This window comes from Xiphias gladius, chromosome 10 (assembly GCF_016859285.1).
Source record: "Xiphias gladius isolate SHS-SW01 ecotype Sanya breed wild chromosome 10, ASM1685928v1, whole genome shotgun sequence".
Taxonomy (NCBI): Eukaryota; Metazoa; Chordata; class Actinopteri; order Istiophoriformes; family Xiphiidae; genus Xiphias; species Xiphias gladius.
Window position 1 is genome coordinate 25,480,741 of NC_053409.1, and position 19,371 is coordinate 25,500,111.

Genomic DNA, 19,371 nt, shown 5'->3' on the forward strand with positions numbered 1-19,371 from the left:
AGACACGCACACACAGTACGCACGCATGGTACACGTGATGCACACAGACAGAACGAGTGACACTTTAGTATGTGAGTTACCCTCGGGGCCTTGCTCAAGAGCAGAGTCAGCGCGCGGCTGCGGTCTCGCTCGGCGTCTTGCTCAAGAGCTCGCGGCTGGTCGAGCGACAACTGCCAACAGAACCGTTCTCGTCCTATCGTCAGGTGTCGTTCGCCCAGATATGACTCACTTTTTCCTGTATCCTGAGAATTTTTCCGAGCAATGTGAGAAATCTGAATTGGCAGCGCCCTCAATTGACCCCTTCAAAAAGCCCCGCCCCCTTAGCCCGCAAGGCGTCCCATTCTAGCGTTCCACATGTGCAGTTTTTACCGGTAACCGCGGCAACAGCACCGAGCCGTTGATGTCGCCGACTGAACGCGGTGCGCGGCCGAGTTGTTTTAAAAGGACTACGCCCGATGGCGACGTACGTCACGTCATGCTAAAAGACTGGGGCTAAAGCTACATGCCCCGTGGCCGCTTCAGCATCCTCCACCAGGACTGGGACGCACCAGTCTTGGGGGGGGGTTAGATAGGAATGCTCAGCAATGTGGGACCGCAAACCAGGCCAAAAAAACAAAAACAAAAAACCCAAAATGACTATCAGTCCAAAACATGAGCTTCAAAGCGAAGTCCAAAGAAGTGAGAACGGCATCTAAAACCAACGCTTCAGCTTGGCTACATCGGCTGTCTTTGGTGTTTCTTAGTCTTGGTTGGAGAATCACAATTTTTCTTTGGTTTTTTCAGTTTTTCTTCGTGTTTCTCAGTTTCATTTTTGCTCCTCTGTTTTTATTTGTTTCTCATTTTTTCTTTGCGTTTCTCAGTTATTGAGTTTGTTCGTCACGGTAGATGGACAAATGGTCGTGGGTCGGAGATTGTGGTGCGGATCTGCTGCTCTTCTACTGGTCCGACGAACTGAAACTAAAATTATTTTTGCCGTCGGTTTTCACTTATTTATGAAACTCACTGCTCGTGAAAGAGATTTTGAACGGAATTTTTTAAAATATATGAATAACCGTGGTGATAAGTAAGGAGGGGACAGGCAAGCATTCCTCCATTACAACATTTCTGCAGAAAAATCACAGAGATTTGACAAAAATTGTAAGATTTCACAAATATTGCAAAGGAATAAGTAAGTAATGGAAAAGATGAGTGAACTATAAGAAAGAGAGATAAAGACAGAGAGAAAGAAAGAAAGAAAGAAACTACAAAGAGAAAGAATGGGAAGACAGAGTAGAGACAGATACTGTAAGCAGCAGTTAGAAGAGGTAAAAAAAAAAAAAAGAGGCATCAACTTGAGGAGAGAGGCAGAAAAAACAGACCAAAATAGAGAGAAAGGCAGATGAGTAAAATGTGGACAGAACCACAGGTGGAGAGAGAAACTGGGGTAGAGACGAAACAAATGAGGAGCTATAAAGTGATACAAGGCGTACGACTCTGCTCTCAATGAGACGTCGGAGGCTCCTCCAGTGCAGATGAATAGGTGTGCGTAGTGGGGAGGGGGGGCGCCGTCTCCCGTTTCCACGGTAACGTTTCAGAGCGCATAGAAGCGAATCAATGGGAGCAAATGGAGAGTACACATCCTGCTGAGAGCCGACGCCGAAGAAAGAACTCCACGGCGTAGGTGTGTGTGTGTGTGTGTGTGAGGATGTAATACTACTCGGTTTTATTTATTTCACACACAACCTTTTCTTTCGTCACACTGGTGTCACTCATTCGCCCCCTCTCTCTCTCTCTCTGTCTTTTATTACATTGGGGATGTAATTTATTAATCTGCATCAAAAACATCCTCTCATTCACCAAGCGAGTGTGTGTGCGCGTGTGTGTCTGTGTGTGTGTCTGTGTGTGTGTGTGTGTGTGTGCGTGCGTGGCAGTAAAATAATCAGCAACAGCAGCAGCTGCCGTCGTTGCTTAACCGCACACTGCAACATCTGTAACATCTTAATCCTTATTATTCCTAGTTACAGCTGTGAGACATTTTAATTGAATGCTCTAGAAGGTATGAAATTGCGTAGTTAAGATGAATCGACCTCGTACTCAGAATACACAATTTCACACTCAACTCTCAGACCGTATAAACGGCTCTCAACTATGCTTCCATTTAGCAGGTAAGGCCTTTTTTGTTTGTTTGTTTTCTTTGCTAAAGGTTAACAAAGGTTAATAAGACTTAATGTTAGCCTTCGTTTTCTGAGCTGCTTTCTCTCTGGAGCGTTGTTAAACGTATTAAAATGCACAGTATTGTTTGTACATTTTTAAAAAAGGTTTTGTGACAAAAAGTGCAGAAAATATGAATCCATTTAACAACTGATAACTTTAGCTGGTCGGGAATGAAAACATGCCTTCACATTGAAATGCATTGACTGTAAAGCGCGGGAGGTGATTTAGCGTCAGCAGCAACTTTTTACAACAGGCTACGTCTACATCAGCTGACTACAGCAGATGAATGGAGAGAAGAACAGAAAACAACTTCATCAACAGCATTTAGAGAGAAAAAAAAACAAAAAAAAAACTGTACAGAAAGAAAACACAACACGCACAAAACACGACCCAATACTGAACTGCTGCAAATGTTACAAAACAACAGGAGTTTCCAGGGGACGTTGAAAAGTGAGGAACACCTGGGACGCGGTCACGGTTTATGGCTCGCGAAGTTGCTGAAGTCAGTGGTGTTGGGAAAGGTTTTTTTTCAGCTTTAAGTGTCTGGTGGCCGATTCCGATATTACCGCAGATATTTGCCGTTAACCTAGAGTTAGGCCTTTGTTGATTGCCAGTTGATTGCGATTCACACATGGTAGCTAATATCTGAACCCCGCCATCAGAACTAAAAGTCAAAAGTCAACACTAAAACAAGAACTTGCATCATTACTTCATGTCCATCAAGCTAATTAAACTGTTTTGTGACTTGCAGCGTTTCGGCATTCGGTTGCGTTTTATCCCTTTGCAGCATTTTTTTCTAAATGCCGTGCACATGTTTTCCTTTCTTCATCTGCTTGATTTTTTTCAGTGCGCTTCGCTCTCAAGGCCAGAAAGGTTATTTGTAGAGTTTACTGATTCTGATTCTACTTACAGTCCATTTACGGTTCACTTCAGTTCACCTAATTTGTCCCCTCCTGTTTCCTCCTAATCCTGTTTCTGATTATTCTTGCATTAGAGTATAAAAATAAACCAAATATTTTGAGAGCAAAAAAAAAAAAAAAAAATTATTTTTCAGCAAATTCAGGCTGCCTCAAACAGTAATGTGCCATAAATAATGAGACGGTTCTGATTCTTTTCAGTAAGAAGATAAAATACAGACAGAAAACAAACCAGTTTCGAGTCACATGGTGGTTTGACGCAGTGTGAACCTCAATAAGAAAAGTAATGCGAATATGGGAAAACTGCAGAACACAAGGCGCTGTCTGAAAACTCCAAACCAACCTACGGCCACATTGTGATGGGAGGAACTGTTCCTTCTGAAATCACACAGAAGACACCGTTAGCAGTTTCCCTACAGACTGTGATTCTGTGGGCAGACAACCTACTTTCTGTCTGTTCAGCTGCTGTTCACTCCCGCGGAGAGCGATGTCTGGAAGTGTTAACACAGGGCAGATGCAGCATGGGGACGCTCCTGCACTGGTTACAACAAGTTCGGCTTTAAAAAAAACATCAACGCCAACCGCTCTTTCCTCACCTACGAGTTTATGGCGACGGTGACGGAGAAGATCCTCCCGCTGTAACTCGCAAAAACAGACCTGGAAGATGCGGATTACCTGCGTTCGTGTTGATGTTCGTTTTAACGCTTTCTAGCCAAATTACCAGCGTGACCCGAGGGACGGCGACACCGTCCAACACTTTGGTCCGGAGTGAAATATCCTGAGAGCTATCGGATCGATTGGCGTGAAATCTGGTGCAGTGGCCCGTGGTCCAATGACCTTTCAAGTGACGACACAGGCAGGTCAATATTTCCACCTGAGCGGCACCTGTGTTAATGCCAAGGTACCTCCAAGAACTACCATGGCCACGTTTCGGTCACCTTCAGCGGTGCGCTGACATTAAGGCCATCGGAGTTTGAAAAATGAATACTAGCATGCTTTCGACACCTAAACTGTATCTGATGCTATTATGCAGTTCAGAGCTGAGACATGGGTGAATTAACGTTAGTAGCGGGCGTGAATGCGACTCAAATTGATTTACAAAAATAAATCCCCTGATGAAAACGAGCGCAACGCCACGGCAAATGTTTGGACGGTGTGTTTGGGTGCAGCGGTAAAGTGGAGTTTCCCTCTCAGCTGCTCGGACAGTCAGACACTGAGCTCAGTGTTGGAGACTCAGAGCCTCCTACTGTCTGCATCCAGATGGACAGGAAGAAACCCTGGGTCAAAGTCTGGGCTCACACCTGCTGCACACACACACACACACACACACGCACGCACGCACACTCTCTCACACACACACACACACACACACACACACACACACACACACACACACACGCACACACGCACACACACGCACATACACACACGCTCAAACGCAGACACGCTTTATTCAAAATGCAGAGATCCCTGTCTAACACATATGCATCACTATACACCCACCAACCTCATACTAAACCTTTGTTAGGGATGCAGCTAATGATTATTTTAATCTATCAATTCATCTGTTTATCAATTAATTTTTTAGTCTATAAAATGTAAAAAAAAAAAAAAAATTAAAAAAAAGAAAAAAATAGTGAAAAATGTCCATGACAAGTTCAATTGGCATCTTCAAGCTGCATGTTTGATTTTAGAAATACTGAGGTCTTGAGTCCATCACACCCCTAGTCTATATAATTTTGATGAGACAAAAAAAACTCAAACTGGATTATTTTATATTATATATATATATATAAAAAATAATCAAGTTCTCCTCTGTCCATCCATATGCTCAACATTTTAACAAAATACGGCTGTTTACAGTATTTCAGGTGGAGCTTTGGAGCATCATACAACATGGAAGCTGTGTATTTGCTGTGAGTGCTGGACGATAGATGATGATGATGATGATGATGGTGATGATGATGGTGACGGTGGTACTGAACGCGATTCAAGTCTCGGTCCATTGACTAATGGGAACGACAAAGTTTGTTTGGAATTTCTCAGGAAATTCCACAAAAAAATGAAACACAGAATAATAAAATTCACGGAAAGCTCAGGTTTTTAGCTGTAATTTTATAATGTGATAATATTCCCATCAGAATAGATTAAATCCAAAATAATCTCGGCGGAAGATGAATTCCTTTATTGCACCAGCAGGGAGTCGGTTGGGGATAAAAAATAGGACAAAAGGAGAGTATTGATGAAACTCTCTGCAAATGTACCCAATGTAAAATATAATGAATTCATGTACAAACAAGGATTAGGGAGGTGGTGGTGACCTAGAAGTCAATGAGAGGCATCGGATCAGGCTAATGAGGCGGAGAGATTGAACCGGCGGCAATAAAAATTTCACAACCGCTAATCTGTGACAGACACGGTTGTGAAAGCTGGTGTGTGTGTGTGTGTGAATATTAAATCCTTATCCCCTGATTACTATGCAGCTGCTGACTTTTCCAACCCGGCTTTGAAGTGAGGAGCTCCAGAGGACAGAGGAGAGAGAGAGAGCACTTTGATGTGAGCGTTAGATTAGGATGAAAAAAAAAAAAAAAAAAAAAGGGAGAGGAAGACGACACAGCGGCGGCGGAGGCGAAGGCCACGTTGTTACCGCTCATTAACGAGAGATAAGAGAGATCCCGAAGAGGACGAACGCGCCGCTTTGTAGTTTGGTCTTTCTTCTTTTTGAGCGATGAATAATAGGAGCGCCTGCTGTCTCTCTCAGTTCGTCGTAAGGTCACTCATTACCGTGGTAATTACTTTAAGGACTCTGTATATGTGTGTCCTGGCCCTCTTCCTGACAGAATACTACTCTAACGCAGCTGAAGCTGTAACACAGCCCTTAGCGAACTGAACTCGGAGGCCTGGTGGATCCAGGAGGATTGTTCCTCTGGATGTGAGTGAGACCGTGAGCTGGCTATATCTGAAACTTGGGTTTTTTCTCCCTCTCTCCCTCTCTCTCTCTCTGTGTTTCGGCCTCCTGTCCTCACTGAACCAGGCGTTTTTCACTCCCACGGGAAAAATCTGAAGAGGCTGTTCTCGTGTACGGTGGGTGTGAAAAACAAAAAGCTTTTCCAAAACAGTGACGTACGCCTGTTAAGAAAGGGCCAGACAACCAAGACACCAACTTCTTCCCGCCTTCGGCTTCTTCTGTCACTATCTGCCTCAGCTTACAGGTGTCGTCACTGATACGACCTGCCAGCTTTTGGATGACAACTAATTACAGCCAAGATATGAAAAGTGCAGTAGTACAGGAAAGCGAGAGCAATTTTTTGATAATCGATTAATTGTTTTGTGTAATTTTTAATGGAAAAAAAAAGGCCAAAAATCTCGGGTTCAAGCTTCTAAAATCTGACGCTTCTGTTTGTCAAACACGACTGTAAACTTTTTGTTTTGGACCGTTGTCCGAACAAACCAAGTCACTTGAAGGCGTCATCTTGGCTTTCGATTTTCTGATATTTTAAAAACCGCACTAATCAATTAATTGAGAAAACGATCAAAAGATTAATGGATAATGGGAATAGTCTTTAGTTGCAGCTCTGCCGTTCTGTTCACCACCTTAGTTTTGTGGATTCGCGGGCTAAAATTTGCAATAAATAAATACAAAGTCCAGCTGAGGCTGATGTGAATGCCGTTAGTTCTGCAGGTGTTTGGTCATAAACCAAATTACATTTTTGACCTGAACGTGGCGCAAAATGAAAAGTCAGAGTGCCACCGAAGTGATTACCCTTCATCCCGAGGGAGACATGAATGTGTGTAGAATTCCCTGACAATCCATCCATGTCAAGGTATTTCCACCATTTCCAACCCAAAACGCCGAGCTCCTCGGGGCTGGGATCGCTGGGGGGGAAAAAAAATGTCACAGCGATCGCATCAATAGTTGCGATAGCTCCGTTTGGATCGAAGTGGGGGACACTGCCGTCCCAAGAGCCACGCCTTATAATGACTACAAACACGTTTCCTCCTGAAAGAGTCAAATTGGACTCTTTGCAGGCTTTTTCACAGTCATTTAAGAAGGAGAATTTCTGAAGCAGTGTTTGAGAACACAGACCGCTCAGCGATGGTATTAAATTAGTCGACCCTCGTGACTGTGTCGGCCCTGAAAAGACTTGCATCTGTACTGATGTCCATTAAAAAACCACCCTGAACTCCAGAGGCGACACGTGACGTTCACTGACCCCCCCGCCGCACTGAACACACAAACAGCCGACCTGTTGCTGTTGTCGTCGTCGTGACAGGAGGTCAAGTCAACCCAGAAACATCAGCACATCATGTTTTCAGTCTGACTCAAACCCACTGACCACCAAGGCCACCGCTCACACACACACACACACACACACACACACACACACAAACACACCTGAAAATCATAGTCTCCCTGGAAACGGCCCAGAGGCTCGATTAAGGTATAATGAGTATGCCTTTTCCCACCCACATGCAAGAAGGTCTCATGTTACCATGGCGCTGTCTGTCTGTTCGTCCTGATTGGCCGGGAGGACCAGAGCGTCTCAGAGTTGAGATGGAAAGATGATGAATAAGAAGAAAAAAAAAAACAAACAAAAACCAACAACAACTCAGAAGTGGTTTCACTTGGAGAGAAGCTCCAAGCAAAGTGTCAAAAGATTCAGACTCCCATTTACTGTTCACTGAATACGTACTGCACGGACAGGGGCTAATGCGGCTTTCATGTAACTTTAAAAACAACCCTGTCTGCCAGAAATGACCGTCACATACTACTAAACTGTTTTCCTTATGACGTTGTGGTGGCAACGCAACCACCGGCTGGATTACGTTCAGAGGCACCGTGGTTGGAGGGTTTTTTTTGGAATGAACGCAGCGCTGTAAACGGCAGCGGCGTCACTTTGAAGGTGGCTGGGATGGACGGAGGTCCAGGGTCCACATCCACAGTCCCCTCTGTGGTTTAGGCAAGGGCACTACTTTGGTTAAGGTCGGGGAAAGACGGGTTGGGTCTGTAGTAACTTTGAACTTTTACTGTATTAAACCAGACCAGGATCTTTCCCAAACCTGAACCAGGTGCTGTGAGAGTCTGAACAGAACCATTAAAAAGTTTAATGATGCTGGAGTCATTACAGGTGGATACTGTTGCAAATTAGTTCTATATAAATGTTATTAATAGAAGACAGGGCTGCTAAAAATTAAATCTATACAATAGTAATTTGCAGCAGAAGATAGGAAACGTAATGCCACCCCGGTTATTGTTTTTTAATCAACATAATAACCCTATTTTTCATGAGTTGAGTTGAATCATTCCTTGATATTTGGTCCTCCGGTCACACCGTGGGCCGTTTTCACAAGGATCGACTTTGACCACGGCTAACATCGAAAACCAACGGTCAGACTTTGGAAAGATTTCGGACTTTATTTGTCGCTCAAAGCCGGTTAGTTCCTGACTTAACTTAAGTAGCGCTAATGAGGCAGCAGAGCAAACTTCCTCTGTGTGTTGCTAGCGCGCTAGCAGGTGAGCTAGCTAGGAAACACAGGGTCGCACCATCCACTCACTACTCTCTCATGACTTAAAAACCTGAGTGAAATAGAAAAAAAATACATTTTCCAATTTCCAGTTCAGTGTTTGTCTGCTAATTGTACTACCATCTCTTGTTGACTGTCAAATACACAATTTGAGTATTTATGCACCCAAATCACTGTCTTTTCTCTTCTTGTAAATTGTTAAAAATATTTTTGATGACTCATTCTGCGTACACTGGGGGCGTACACTTAACTTATGCAAACAAATTCAGTTTGTAGCAACCAGCTACACCCTCCAGAAAGTTGAACCTTAGCATTAGCATGCGGGTTATAGCTGCTAGCGGCGCCGTCTCTTGGGCTGGCGGCGTGTGTTTGGATGTCAGTTGTTCGCATTTCCGAAAACAGCATGGGTTTGATCGACACTCATTTTGACTGACGACCAACGATCTCATCAAGTGACGGCCCGAAATCAAAACACTGTGGAGAGGCCAAGAGGTCAAAGTTCACCAAAGTTAAACATAAATAAACAAAAATAAAAAACAAACCTGTGTGCCGATTTACTCAAGTCTCAGCAAATGGTCTGATTGCAATGATTCCATTCAAATGAAGTTAATTCACTTGTCATAAATTTAGGTGTGACTGTGCCCTTCTATAGGTATTACTTATCATACGTTTACTCTTATTATTATTACTATTATCATTATTATCATTATTATTATTATTATTATTATGTTTTATCTTTATTTACAGTTGTCATCTTTGATAATAAAGGTTACTGTCCTACTGTAAAATACTCTGCTTCAATACACTTTTTTATTTTAATTTCAAGGATAATTAACTTAATAAAGCATCTGTGCCTCCAACATCAATATCGTATTTGCCTAAAAACATCCACCATTCTATTTAAATCAGACGCACACATTCCTCTGGCAGATATTAATGAAGTTGTTTGTATTACTTTTGATATGACAGCACTACAAATACAATGCTTTATTATTATTTGTTATGTAATTAATTATACTATAAGATTTTTTTTTTTTTTTTTTTTTTTTTTTAGAGTTTACATTTTCACATCTTTGTAATAACAGCAAAAGAAAAGCTTGTTTTTTCCACACTCTGAGGCTGGTATTTGCTTAACTTAAATACCATCAGGCTGCCACATATAATGACTTTGTGACATGAGGGAAACATTAAGGGGGGGGGGGGTTCAAATCTATCAGTCATAAGGACACCACTGTAATTTAGAAATATTGATCGGAGACTCAGGGAGCAGAGCGTTTCCTTTTTAACGCCATCACTTTACAATAATGATGTTTAGGTGCCACCTAATGGTGAAAGGCTCCATTACTCCATTCCATTACAGCTGTCCAGCACATGAGCACAAGACACTTGGAGGACTCCAGCTGCCAAAACACCCGCTCACTGATGGAGGTGGGGAAGTTTGAACCCATAAATCCCAGGTAAACCCTGAAACTATGAGAGAGACTGGTTTTATTCTTCAGATTTCAGCGTCCTCGGCTCTAAGATGGATCTATTTGACACTGAAGTGGCTTTGGCAGCACATCACCATGAATCAAAATGACCAGAAAGACATGCAAAACAACCATAAGGAAATGCAAATTGACCATAGGCGACACAAAAAAAAAAAAAATCTACAGTGTGACAACCACAAAGAGACACAAAACAACTACAAGCAAAACTTCACTTGTAGTTGTTTTGCGTCTCTCAGTTTAGGTGTCTCACTCCCAGGGCTCCACAATCTCACGATCCGTCCATGTTTACAATCATCTCTTTCTAGAGCGCATTGCCATCACTGTCAATTGGTTGCCTCTGCTATTAATACATTTACGTTGAGCAGCTAGTCGAGCGGCAAAACTCTCAAAACCGTCACCCTGACGTGGTGCTTTCTGGCGCTGGGATTTAATGCTTCCGACATCAACTGTCACGTGGCAGTTTTACTAAGTAGTACATTTGACACCAAGCTCCGACGCAACGTAATGAAAAAGCTTTAGTGTCTCGATATCCTCTGCCCATCAATACCAGGAAGTAAACTTCTCCCTGAATAACAGCAGCTGAAACTAAACAATCGAGACTAGAGGTGATTCAAAGACTGGGCTCAATCGTCATGCAGCCTTTTTCTAGCTTTTGGGAAAAGGACAATAAAATGGAAAAGCTCACAGACTCTATTGTTTGACACACTGTCCGTTGCTGCTGGATGAGTTTCTGTGGGTCCTCCTTCGCTGGCCATGTCTTCCCCTCCTCCTTCTTCACTCTTTCCTCCTCCTCCTCGCTCCTCTCTGCTCTCTTTTTTCTGACTTCTTCTCCCCAGATAGAAATTCCCACTCAGGCAGAGAACTAACTCAACCGCTCTCTTAAACCCTCTCCTTCACCCCCCCCTCAGTCCTGTGTGAACCGTCAATCAGCGTGGCTTTCCTGCCTCCCACTGGGCGAGGCGGACGGTCCTTCCTGAGCACCACCAAGACACAACAACAACAACGCGGAGGAAGGCGGGACAGAGACCCGTCCTGTACCGTAGTGCAGGAGAATAAAGGCCAAAACTGCCGACATGTTATTTCCCAAAAGCCTGGGAATATTTTCAAGAATGAGAGGAAGAGGACCAAAAAAAAAGTGTAGTTTTGATCATTTGTAGCTCAAAAGAAGTCTCAGCGTAGAACTTGGATAAATATTCTTGCTCTCGGAAACAGCAGTGAAAAAAAATCTTAACTCAAAGTCCACTTACTCGATTTTTCGGGGGCTTTCGACTGGTGGAGTTGGAGTTTCCTCATTTTTTATGAATCTGTAGATGTTCAAAGTTTCCATTACTTGCAAAACTTTTACGGGGTAAACTGCCGATGAAGACCATGTGGTATAATGATCTAATAGATCCTTAAATATATCTCTTACATTAAACGGTGTCAGGTTTTCATTTTGTTTTTGTTAGTGACCAAGATAAACACTAGGGTGACTAACTAACAGTTATTCGTTCCAATGAGGCATCTAGGGCTGCGACCAACGATTATTTTCCTTACCAATTATTCTGCCAATGATTTTCGCGATTAATCGATCTAACGTTTACTCCAAAAAATGGGATCATCACTACCCGAGACTCCTTTCACCTTTTCACTGATACATCAGATATGATTGAACGAAACATTAACAGCAGACGGACACAGTCAGAGAGCAGCTGGTGAACACAGCGGAGCATTTAGCAGCTGAAGAGCCAGATGTTTCCCTCAGGGGCTGGTGGAGACCAAAACCAGAGCTAAAAGAAGAGGCAGTACTGGACCTAGATTCATCAGGTGGAGACAAACACAGCTCCAGATGAACTATCATGTTGCTATGTCTCTGCTGGATGGTTGAAATTAGCAGCTGGTCTCTAACATTAACTTCATGATAAGGTGATAATTTATCAGGGTTTAGTGTTTTTCAACTTGTTGTGGAGTTTTAGTGCCCCCTGATGGACAGTTTTAACTTCACCCAACCCGTAATTTTAACCCAACCAAATTGAAAACCTGCCCCTCTGAGAAATCGTTACGTGACTCCACTCAGCCTCTAGAGCAAAGTGAAAATGACTATAACCGACTGAGATGAGTCTGCTTTTCCCGTCAGGCAGCATTAAAAGGCAGCACAGCTCCATCACTAGGCCCCAGAGCTCAGACAAACAGGATAAAACAAGGATTTCAAGGCAGTTTCTGTTTCCTGATACAGCTAATCACACACTGACACACACACACACACACACACACACACACACACACACACACACACACACACACACACACACACAGCAGCATTAAATATTACTCATGAGTCCTCTCTCAGCCTGACAGCCGGCAGTCTGAGCCCTGAGAGGGCCTATGAATTAGACATCGAACAAGTCTGTAACTAGGCCACTATAATCAGAAACAGCAACACACACGGTCGACTGCGTCCTGCTGTTTAATGGAGCACACTGAGGAGGTCTTTGATGCCGTTATGCATCCCCTCTCACCAACACTTGTCGCACCCGGAGACGGGAGCAGGTTCATTCCAGGTGTGGTGTAAGTTACATCCCGCGTATCGGGCAACCTGGCATTGACCTCCACCAACGAGTTCCTACGTCTTCCCGTAGAGATAAGGCAGGGTTCCAGCAGGGTTCCAGCTGTACATAACAATCATTTTGAACACGAACTGGACCGATGTGTGGATGACTGAACGGACCTGAACAGAGACTCTGGCCCCTCGGGCCCCTGGGGCAGGAGCCTCTGTATGAAGTGACTGTTCATTTTTTTTGTTTGTTTGTTTGTTTGAGAGTCACAGAGCTCAGTTCTTTAAAGAAAAAACAAAAACAAGCAAAACTATCCCAAAGAGACACAAAACAACAACAAAGAGAAGCAAAAGGACCATAAAGAATCTAGTCCAAGGTCTTGGGGGCCTATATAGGAGGGGTGGAGGGCCTTTACTTGTCTATGCTGAGAGGAACAGTGTCTCATAATCCGTCCATGCCCAGACGCAATTTAAAAAAAGTAATCAATCTGTTAATTTAGGTTTTTGCTACAAAATCCACATCTTTCAACAGCAGCAGGCAAGAAAAAACATTCAAGGCCTTTGTAAATGAGTTCTTGAGGACTTTTGAGGGAACTGAGTTCAATGCCTTTTAAGGCTTTTCAAGACCTGCCTAAGGACACGAAGCCGGTCAGTCAGTCCAACAGTTTGGTCCTGACTATTTTTCATGAGATTTAGCCGTGAATTCTGATTTCAGTAAACGCCCCCACCAAAGTTTCCACTTTAACATCGGTAATTATCAGATTCCCAGAAGCTCTGTGTTGCGGGGTGTTCAGCTATATTGATGACCAGCTGTTTCTTTCAGTGTTTCCAGCCTCTCCGTTACAAGGATTTAATGCCTTTTTGCTGTACACGAGAGTAAACATGAACCTGCTACTTGCAGCCGTAGAATTATTAAAATCATCTCACAACAACAAAACAAAACAAAAGTTTGCAGATTATGTTCTTAAATTTGACAACTTGCTTACTTTTATCTTCACTTTTAAATAGTTGAATAATAGTTGAAAATGGACTATTTGAAGGAAACACTTTTCATCTTCTGAAGGTGTTGGTCATTATATTTGGCATTTTTCTGACTGAACAAACAAAAACGAATTGATCATTTAAATACTGGCAGCCCCAACTAAGTCTGTTCTTGGTTAGGGCTCGTCAGTCGTCCAGGTGGTACGATGTCTGAGTGCAGCCGAACCCAAAGCACTGGAGATGTGATTGAAGACTCTCTACCTCCGAAAGGCTTCTGAAGTTGATATTACTGTGGCGAGTAGCACCAACGTTTACCCCCATGAGCCCACTGCGTCCAAGAGTGGGACGGGTGATGTAATAAATCCAGAAAGGGTTGTAATTAGCCCCCATCTTTTCGTTTTGTTTTATATTTAATCTTTATTAAACGACACAAATTCCGTCCGTCCTCCTCCTTTAGCTCCTACTCTCGGTTTTAGAGCACGTTTACAGCTCGGCCTCAGTGTCTCCGGCAGCAGCTCTGCTAAAACCCGCCGTCCACTGCCTGCCCGGCACCGCGCAGCGGCTAGAGACACGGTTAGAGACCAGCTGGGGAAGACAGTAGGTCATCTGGCCGCTAAAGGGGCCGGATCTTTTGTCTCGGGAGTTGATAAAGGCCGCGGCACTCCTCCCCCATCTACCACCTGCCTCCCTCTGAGCCTCCACCTGCCCGCACACCTGCGCCTGAGCTGACAAACCTGTCTCTGTCCCTGTCAGATTGGCAGTTGTGCCTTCCTGCCTCCGAACATGACTAGCCCCCCTTCTTTTGCCTACCCTGTTTCGCCGGACCTCTCTCTGCCTCCTCATGAGGTAAACCTCATCTTAATCCTGCCTGAAATGTCTGTGGAGTTTACTTTTGAGTTTCACATGTTGGTGAGGAGGTGACGGCAGAAATTTTTCTCCCCCGAGAACAAAATATCCTTGACATGGAAGTGAAAGCAGGAGGGAGGAGACGGACGCCGCTGACATCTTCTGGTTTGGGGGAAAACTGAGGTGTCACCCCCATGAACCCACTGTTCCCAGCAGTGTGTACATACATGCATGTAAACTCATGTTTTTGTTATTTTGTACAAATAATGGATAATGAAACAAGACGGCAAGACCACGGGCTAATCCGATGCTGGGCTGATTACAGGGGCGGAAGAAAATCTCAGATTCTTCACGTACTACTCTTTACTGAAAGTAGTCATACTACCACGTGGAAATACTCGATTACAAGCAAAAGACCCGCACTCAAGTTTTAACCAGAGAAGCACAGAGGTCAGCTGTGATCAGCAAATATGCTTGAAGTCTGTAGAGAGGTGACAGTAGCTTCAAGCATCATATTTGTAGGATAGTCAGTCACTCTTATGCGCCAAGAAAAAGTGGAGTTACTCCGGAAAAATACACAGGCATGTGTGCAGTTTCAGCTCGAGCAGAGGAGACAGGAGACAACGGCTACTAAATACCGGTTGTACCACATGATCCGATCCATCGGGAGTCTGATGAAGTCTCAGGCCTTCCGAGCCTCTGAAAGTCTGAACGTGTCACCGCCCAACGCTCTCGGTGTCGTGGGAACGACTGGGGCTGCGTGGAAACGTTTAAACCACCGTCCCGGGCGGGTTTGTGTGCTGCAGTGGGTTAGCGTCTCGCCACAAACAATAAATGCAGCGCGCGTAGAGCTTGTGCGTCGTCGTCGCGCGTCACAGTTCAGGCGCTGCTGGTGCTACCGTCAAATAAAATAAAGTAAAAGAACAAAAACCGAACAAAACAAAAATCTGCTGCTGGCGAATGCTTCAAGAAGTAAGATGTCCCAATATCAACTTGAAACGATTCTTATTATTTTACGTATAATGTTGGTAAATGATTGTCTCAGACTTTGCTCCAGAAATCAAGTTCTATCCAACAGGACACGTCTTTATATCAGTTAGATAGTAATGATGAATAGTGATTATGATGATTAATTTGGAAATTAAGCGGCGTTCCGTTTTGCCTGTTTTACAACCAGGACATCTGAAGCGATGTGCAGCAGAACTTTTGAATAACTTAGGCGGTGGATGGTCAGTGGATCTAAAATTAACCCCTTCGTCTACACCTCGTAATCACCAGCGGCTGTTTCCTGACACTTGCACCCGCTCCTGGGTGCAAGTACTACTACTGCTACTACTGCTACTACTGCTGTTACTACTACTGCTACTGCTGCTGCCACTACTGATAATACTGATACTACTGCTGTTACTACTACTACTACTGCTACTACTGCTACTACTGATACTACTGATACTACTGATACTGCTACTGCTACTACTACTGCTAGTGCTACTACTGCTACTGCTACAGCTACTACTACTGCTACTGATACTACTGATACTACCAATACTACTACAACAGCTACTACTGCTGCTACTGATACTACTGATACTACCACTACTACTACTACTACTACTACTAATGCTACTACTGCTACTACTGCTGTTACTACTACTACTGCTACTACTGCTACTGATGCTACTGATACTATTGCTACTGATACTGCTACTGCTACTACTGATACGACCACCACTACTACTAACGCTACTACTGCTACTACTACTAGTACTAAGTACGACTTAGACACAGCAAGTATAATATGGAAGCTAGACCTTCATCCCCTGCAGCAGAGTGCCAGGAATATTACATCTGAATAATAACAGAAAGTGCAGTATAAAATACCACAGCGTGTCTTTAAACTCACCATGGAGTTAACACAGGCTCTTTAGGCCTGTATCATACAACAGCACAGTAGAAAAAATTAAAAAAAAAAAAAAAAATTACTCAGTGTCATCATAACGACTGCGATGAATTTCAAAAAAAATCAAAACCCCAGATAGAAACGGCGAAGCCACTTTCTGACAAGGCTTCTTCTCTGAAGCGTTTAAGTTGCTGTAATCAGTGGTTAATGAATCATCTACCAATTATTTATCAATCAGTTATACAACCTTTGGGGTTGCCAGGTTGTGGAAGATCCCCAGGAGAGGGACACGTCTCCATTGGACTGTGTGACCACTTCTCTTGTGGACCAGAGCAGCAGGACACCTGGACCGAAATCCAATTACGAACTGATTATTAACATCTACAACTACAGGCTTATTATAATATAACAGTTTATTAACGTACACGTGCAGCTCGGCTCGCTGTTGAAATGTGTGCAAATTTTGAAGTGAAGAAGTTCCTGTTCTGCCGTTTAAAGGTGCCACACGTAACATACAGGGAACCCTTGTTGTTAATGGCACCGGTGGCCGTTAAGGGAACCGCAGTCAGCATCCTGTTGCTCGCTCTCGCGCATCCTGGACATCGTCCGAAACGGTGACGCGACGGTCGGACACTGGGGGAAGAAGTTCAGCCCTGGGTTGGTGCTCGGAAGGTTTACCAGGAGAAGAAGGGGCAGAGTTTTGAATGGGATTTATTGGGCCTGCAGACGAGAGACGAGGACGGAACGTCTACCGGCGGCGGGGTGACGACCTGGACCACTGGAAGCGCAAGCCCCAAACGACAGGCACACGGAGAGCGCCGGCAAACAGACTGACAGGGACGGTAGAAGCTTTATGGAGCTTTTGACAGCCCACCGAAGCAGCGGCCCTCCCGGCGTGTCCCAGTGCTCGCTAAACTGTATTTTAGACTATATTTGACTCTCACAGCGCTAACACAAAGTGCGGAGATAGGTCTGGCTCTGCGAGACCTCACTTCGACTAGCGTTGCGTTTTTTTGAAATAGGACTGATAAAGCGTAATATCGTTCTCAGCAGATGTTGACCCTGGTTTCCCCCCCGACGTCGGCCATTTTCCCGTTTGGCCAGACGAATTCCACTAGGTAAAACTTTTTTTGGTTTTGTATTCTGTGCTTACGCGGAGTTGGCGCAGGAGTCCGTGCTGTGCTGGGAGCCGGTCGTTGGTTGGCGTTAGCGGACTCCATTTCTGGGCTAACGTTAGCCGGTGTTGGCGCTGCAGGGGAGCGGAAGAGAGGCACGGAGGCGGCTCGGGAACGAGCGGGAACGTCGCATCCTTTGGGCATTCCCAGGATATTCGGCCCGAGTCCTTCACATAGAAATCGGTCCACAGTTGTGACCGGCAACGGGTCGGGGAAGGCCTCATTTTCTAAGCGACGTTACAATCCGTTCACACTATGGTAATAAGTTGCTTCACATTCTTACATATAAGTACCTTTAAATTTAACTGTTTTGTTCTTGTTCAGTAATAACGCAGTTTGAAATATTGGTAAACTTCCAGTAGGCCTTTAAGATTTTTCACTCTCTAATAACCCATCAGGTCTGCAGCTGTAGATGTTAATAGTCAATTCGTAGATGGATTTTGGTCCAGGCGTCCCGCAGCTCTTGTCCAGAGGATGAGTGGTCGAACAGTCCAATGGAGACGTGTCCATGATGAATGAAAGAGACAAGGAGGAGGATTTTAGACAAAAAAGTTGTTCCGATCAATGGCTTATAACTGATCTTTAAAGCCAATTGTGTATTATCAATGAATTAAAGCTCAGTGAATGATCAGAAAGTGGCACGTCCGGTGTTAGAATTCGGTGCAGGAGGCTTCCATGAAGTGGCCGCGATGAGGCCCCTGCAGGAATACTGAAGGAATTCCATCATCATTCCCTCGTCCGGTGACTGATAGAGGCCCCCGGGTCGCAATAGCCTGGCCCGGAACGCAGAAAAACGGTAGCACTGGGAGACGAGAGGCGACACCGGCCTAGTCATCCCGTCGCTCTCACTCAGCCAAACCCCGAGGAGAAAGCAGTAGGGGAGCCGGAAAAACGGCATCCGACCCCGGGGAAAAAAAAAAACATCACCACCGCGGACGGTCGCACGGTGAGGAGACGGTCGTACTTACTGTCCGAGGCCATGGCTGCGGCTGCTTCCCCTCAGACTGGCTGCGGAACCGGGTGCGTGGTCGGCAGCATCCCCGCCGCTCCTCATCCTCCAGACGCGCAGAGTCTGCGGCCACACGGCGGAGGGCGATGACGCCTTCACGTACCGCGGGAACCCTCCGCACTTCACGGCGATTTAAACCTCCAGCTCACCGGCCTTTACCGGTTGGTCCCCCCCCCCCGACGAATTCGTCATTGGTGCCGCAAGATCTGGAAATCGTTTGCTCAAATTGACCTAATTTAGGAAGGAAAGGGCGAATATTTACCTTCCGTTCCCGTGGCCCTTTAAGTCTTCGGACCGGTTCTTCCACCGACTCCGTCCTACAAAAGTCAAAAAAGCAGCAGTTAATGCGACATACTCGGTTAAAATTTAGTTAGGAACCAAATCTGACTTGACATTTGCTTTAAGATACAAAAAAAATCTGCCACACAAACGTATGAAAATCAATCTTGCAGGACTTTTACTTGTAACGGGAGTATTTTCTACATTGATGTACTTTCAGTTAAGGACCTGAACACTCCTTCCGCCACTGGTCCAATGTGGACTAGATTAACAGGGCCAGTGTCAAGTCTAGTCCGGAGTTGACAAGTCTGAGTGAAGTGGGTTTTGATCTAGACCTGGTCCAGTGAAGTGAAATGGCACCTGAACAGAATTAAGGTTTCACAAACCTGAACCTGGCTTTTAAACCGTTGCCGCCGTCGTCGCTCCAGTGTTGTCCGGTGATGTAGCTCTCACCTGGTTCAGCAGAGCTCTCGACACCGGTGGAAATCACCACGTGGCTCGGCCGGGTTACCTTTAAATCTC

General features: G+C 44.7%; 1 protein-coding gene across 1 annotated transcript in view; it reads right to left on the reverse strand.

The window, feature by feature from the left end:
* The window catches only part of syt16 (synaptotagmin XVI), a 37,334-nt gene extending 18,781 nt beyond the window's left edge, over nucleotides 1-18,553 (reverse strand). Inside the window, exon 1 of the mRNA XM_040137738.1 lies at nucleotides 18,530-18,553. Coding sequence (XP_039993672.1) covers nucleotides 18,530-18,542 — 13 coding nt within the window. The 5' untranslated portion in view covers nucleotides 18,543-18,553. The remainder of the gene's footprint in view (nucleotides 1-18,529) is intronic.
* Nucleotides 18,554-19,371: the final 818 nt, after the last annotated feature.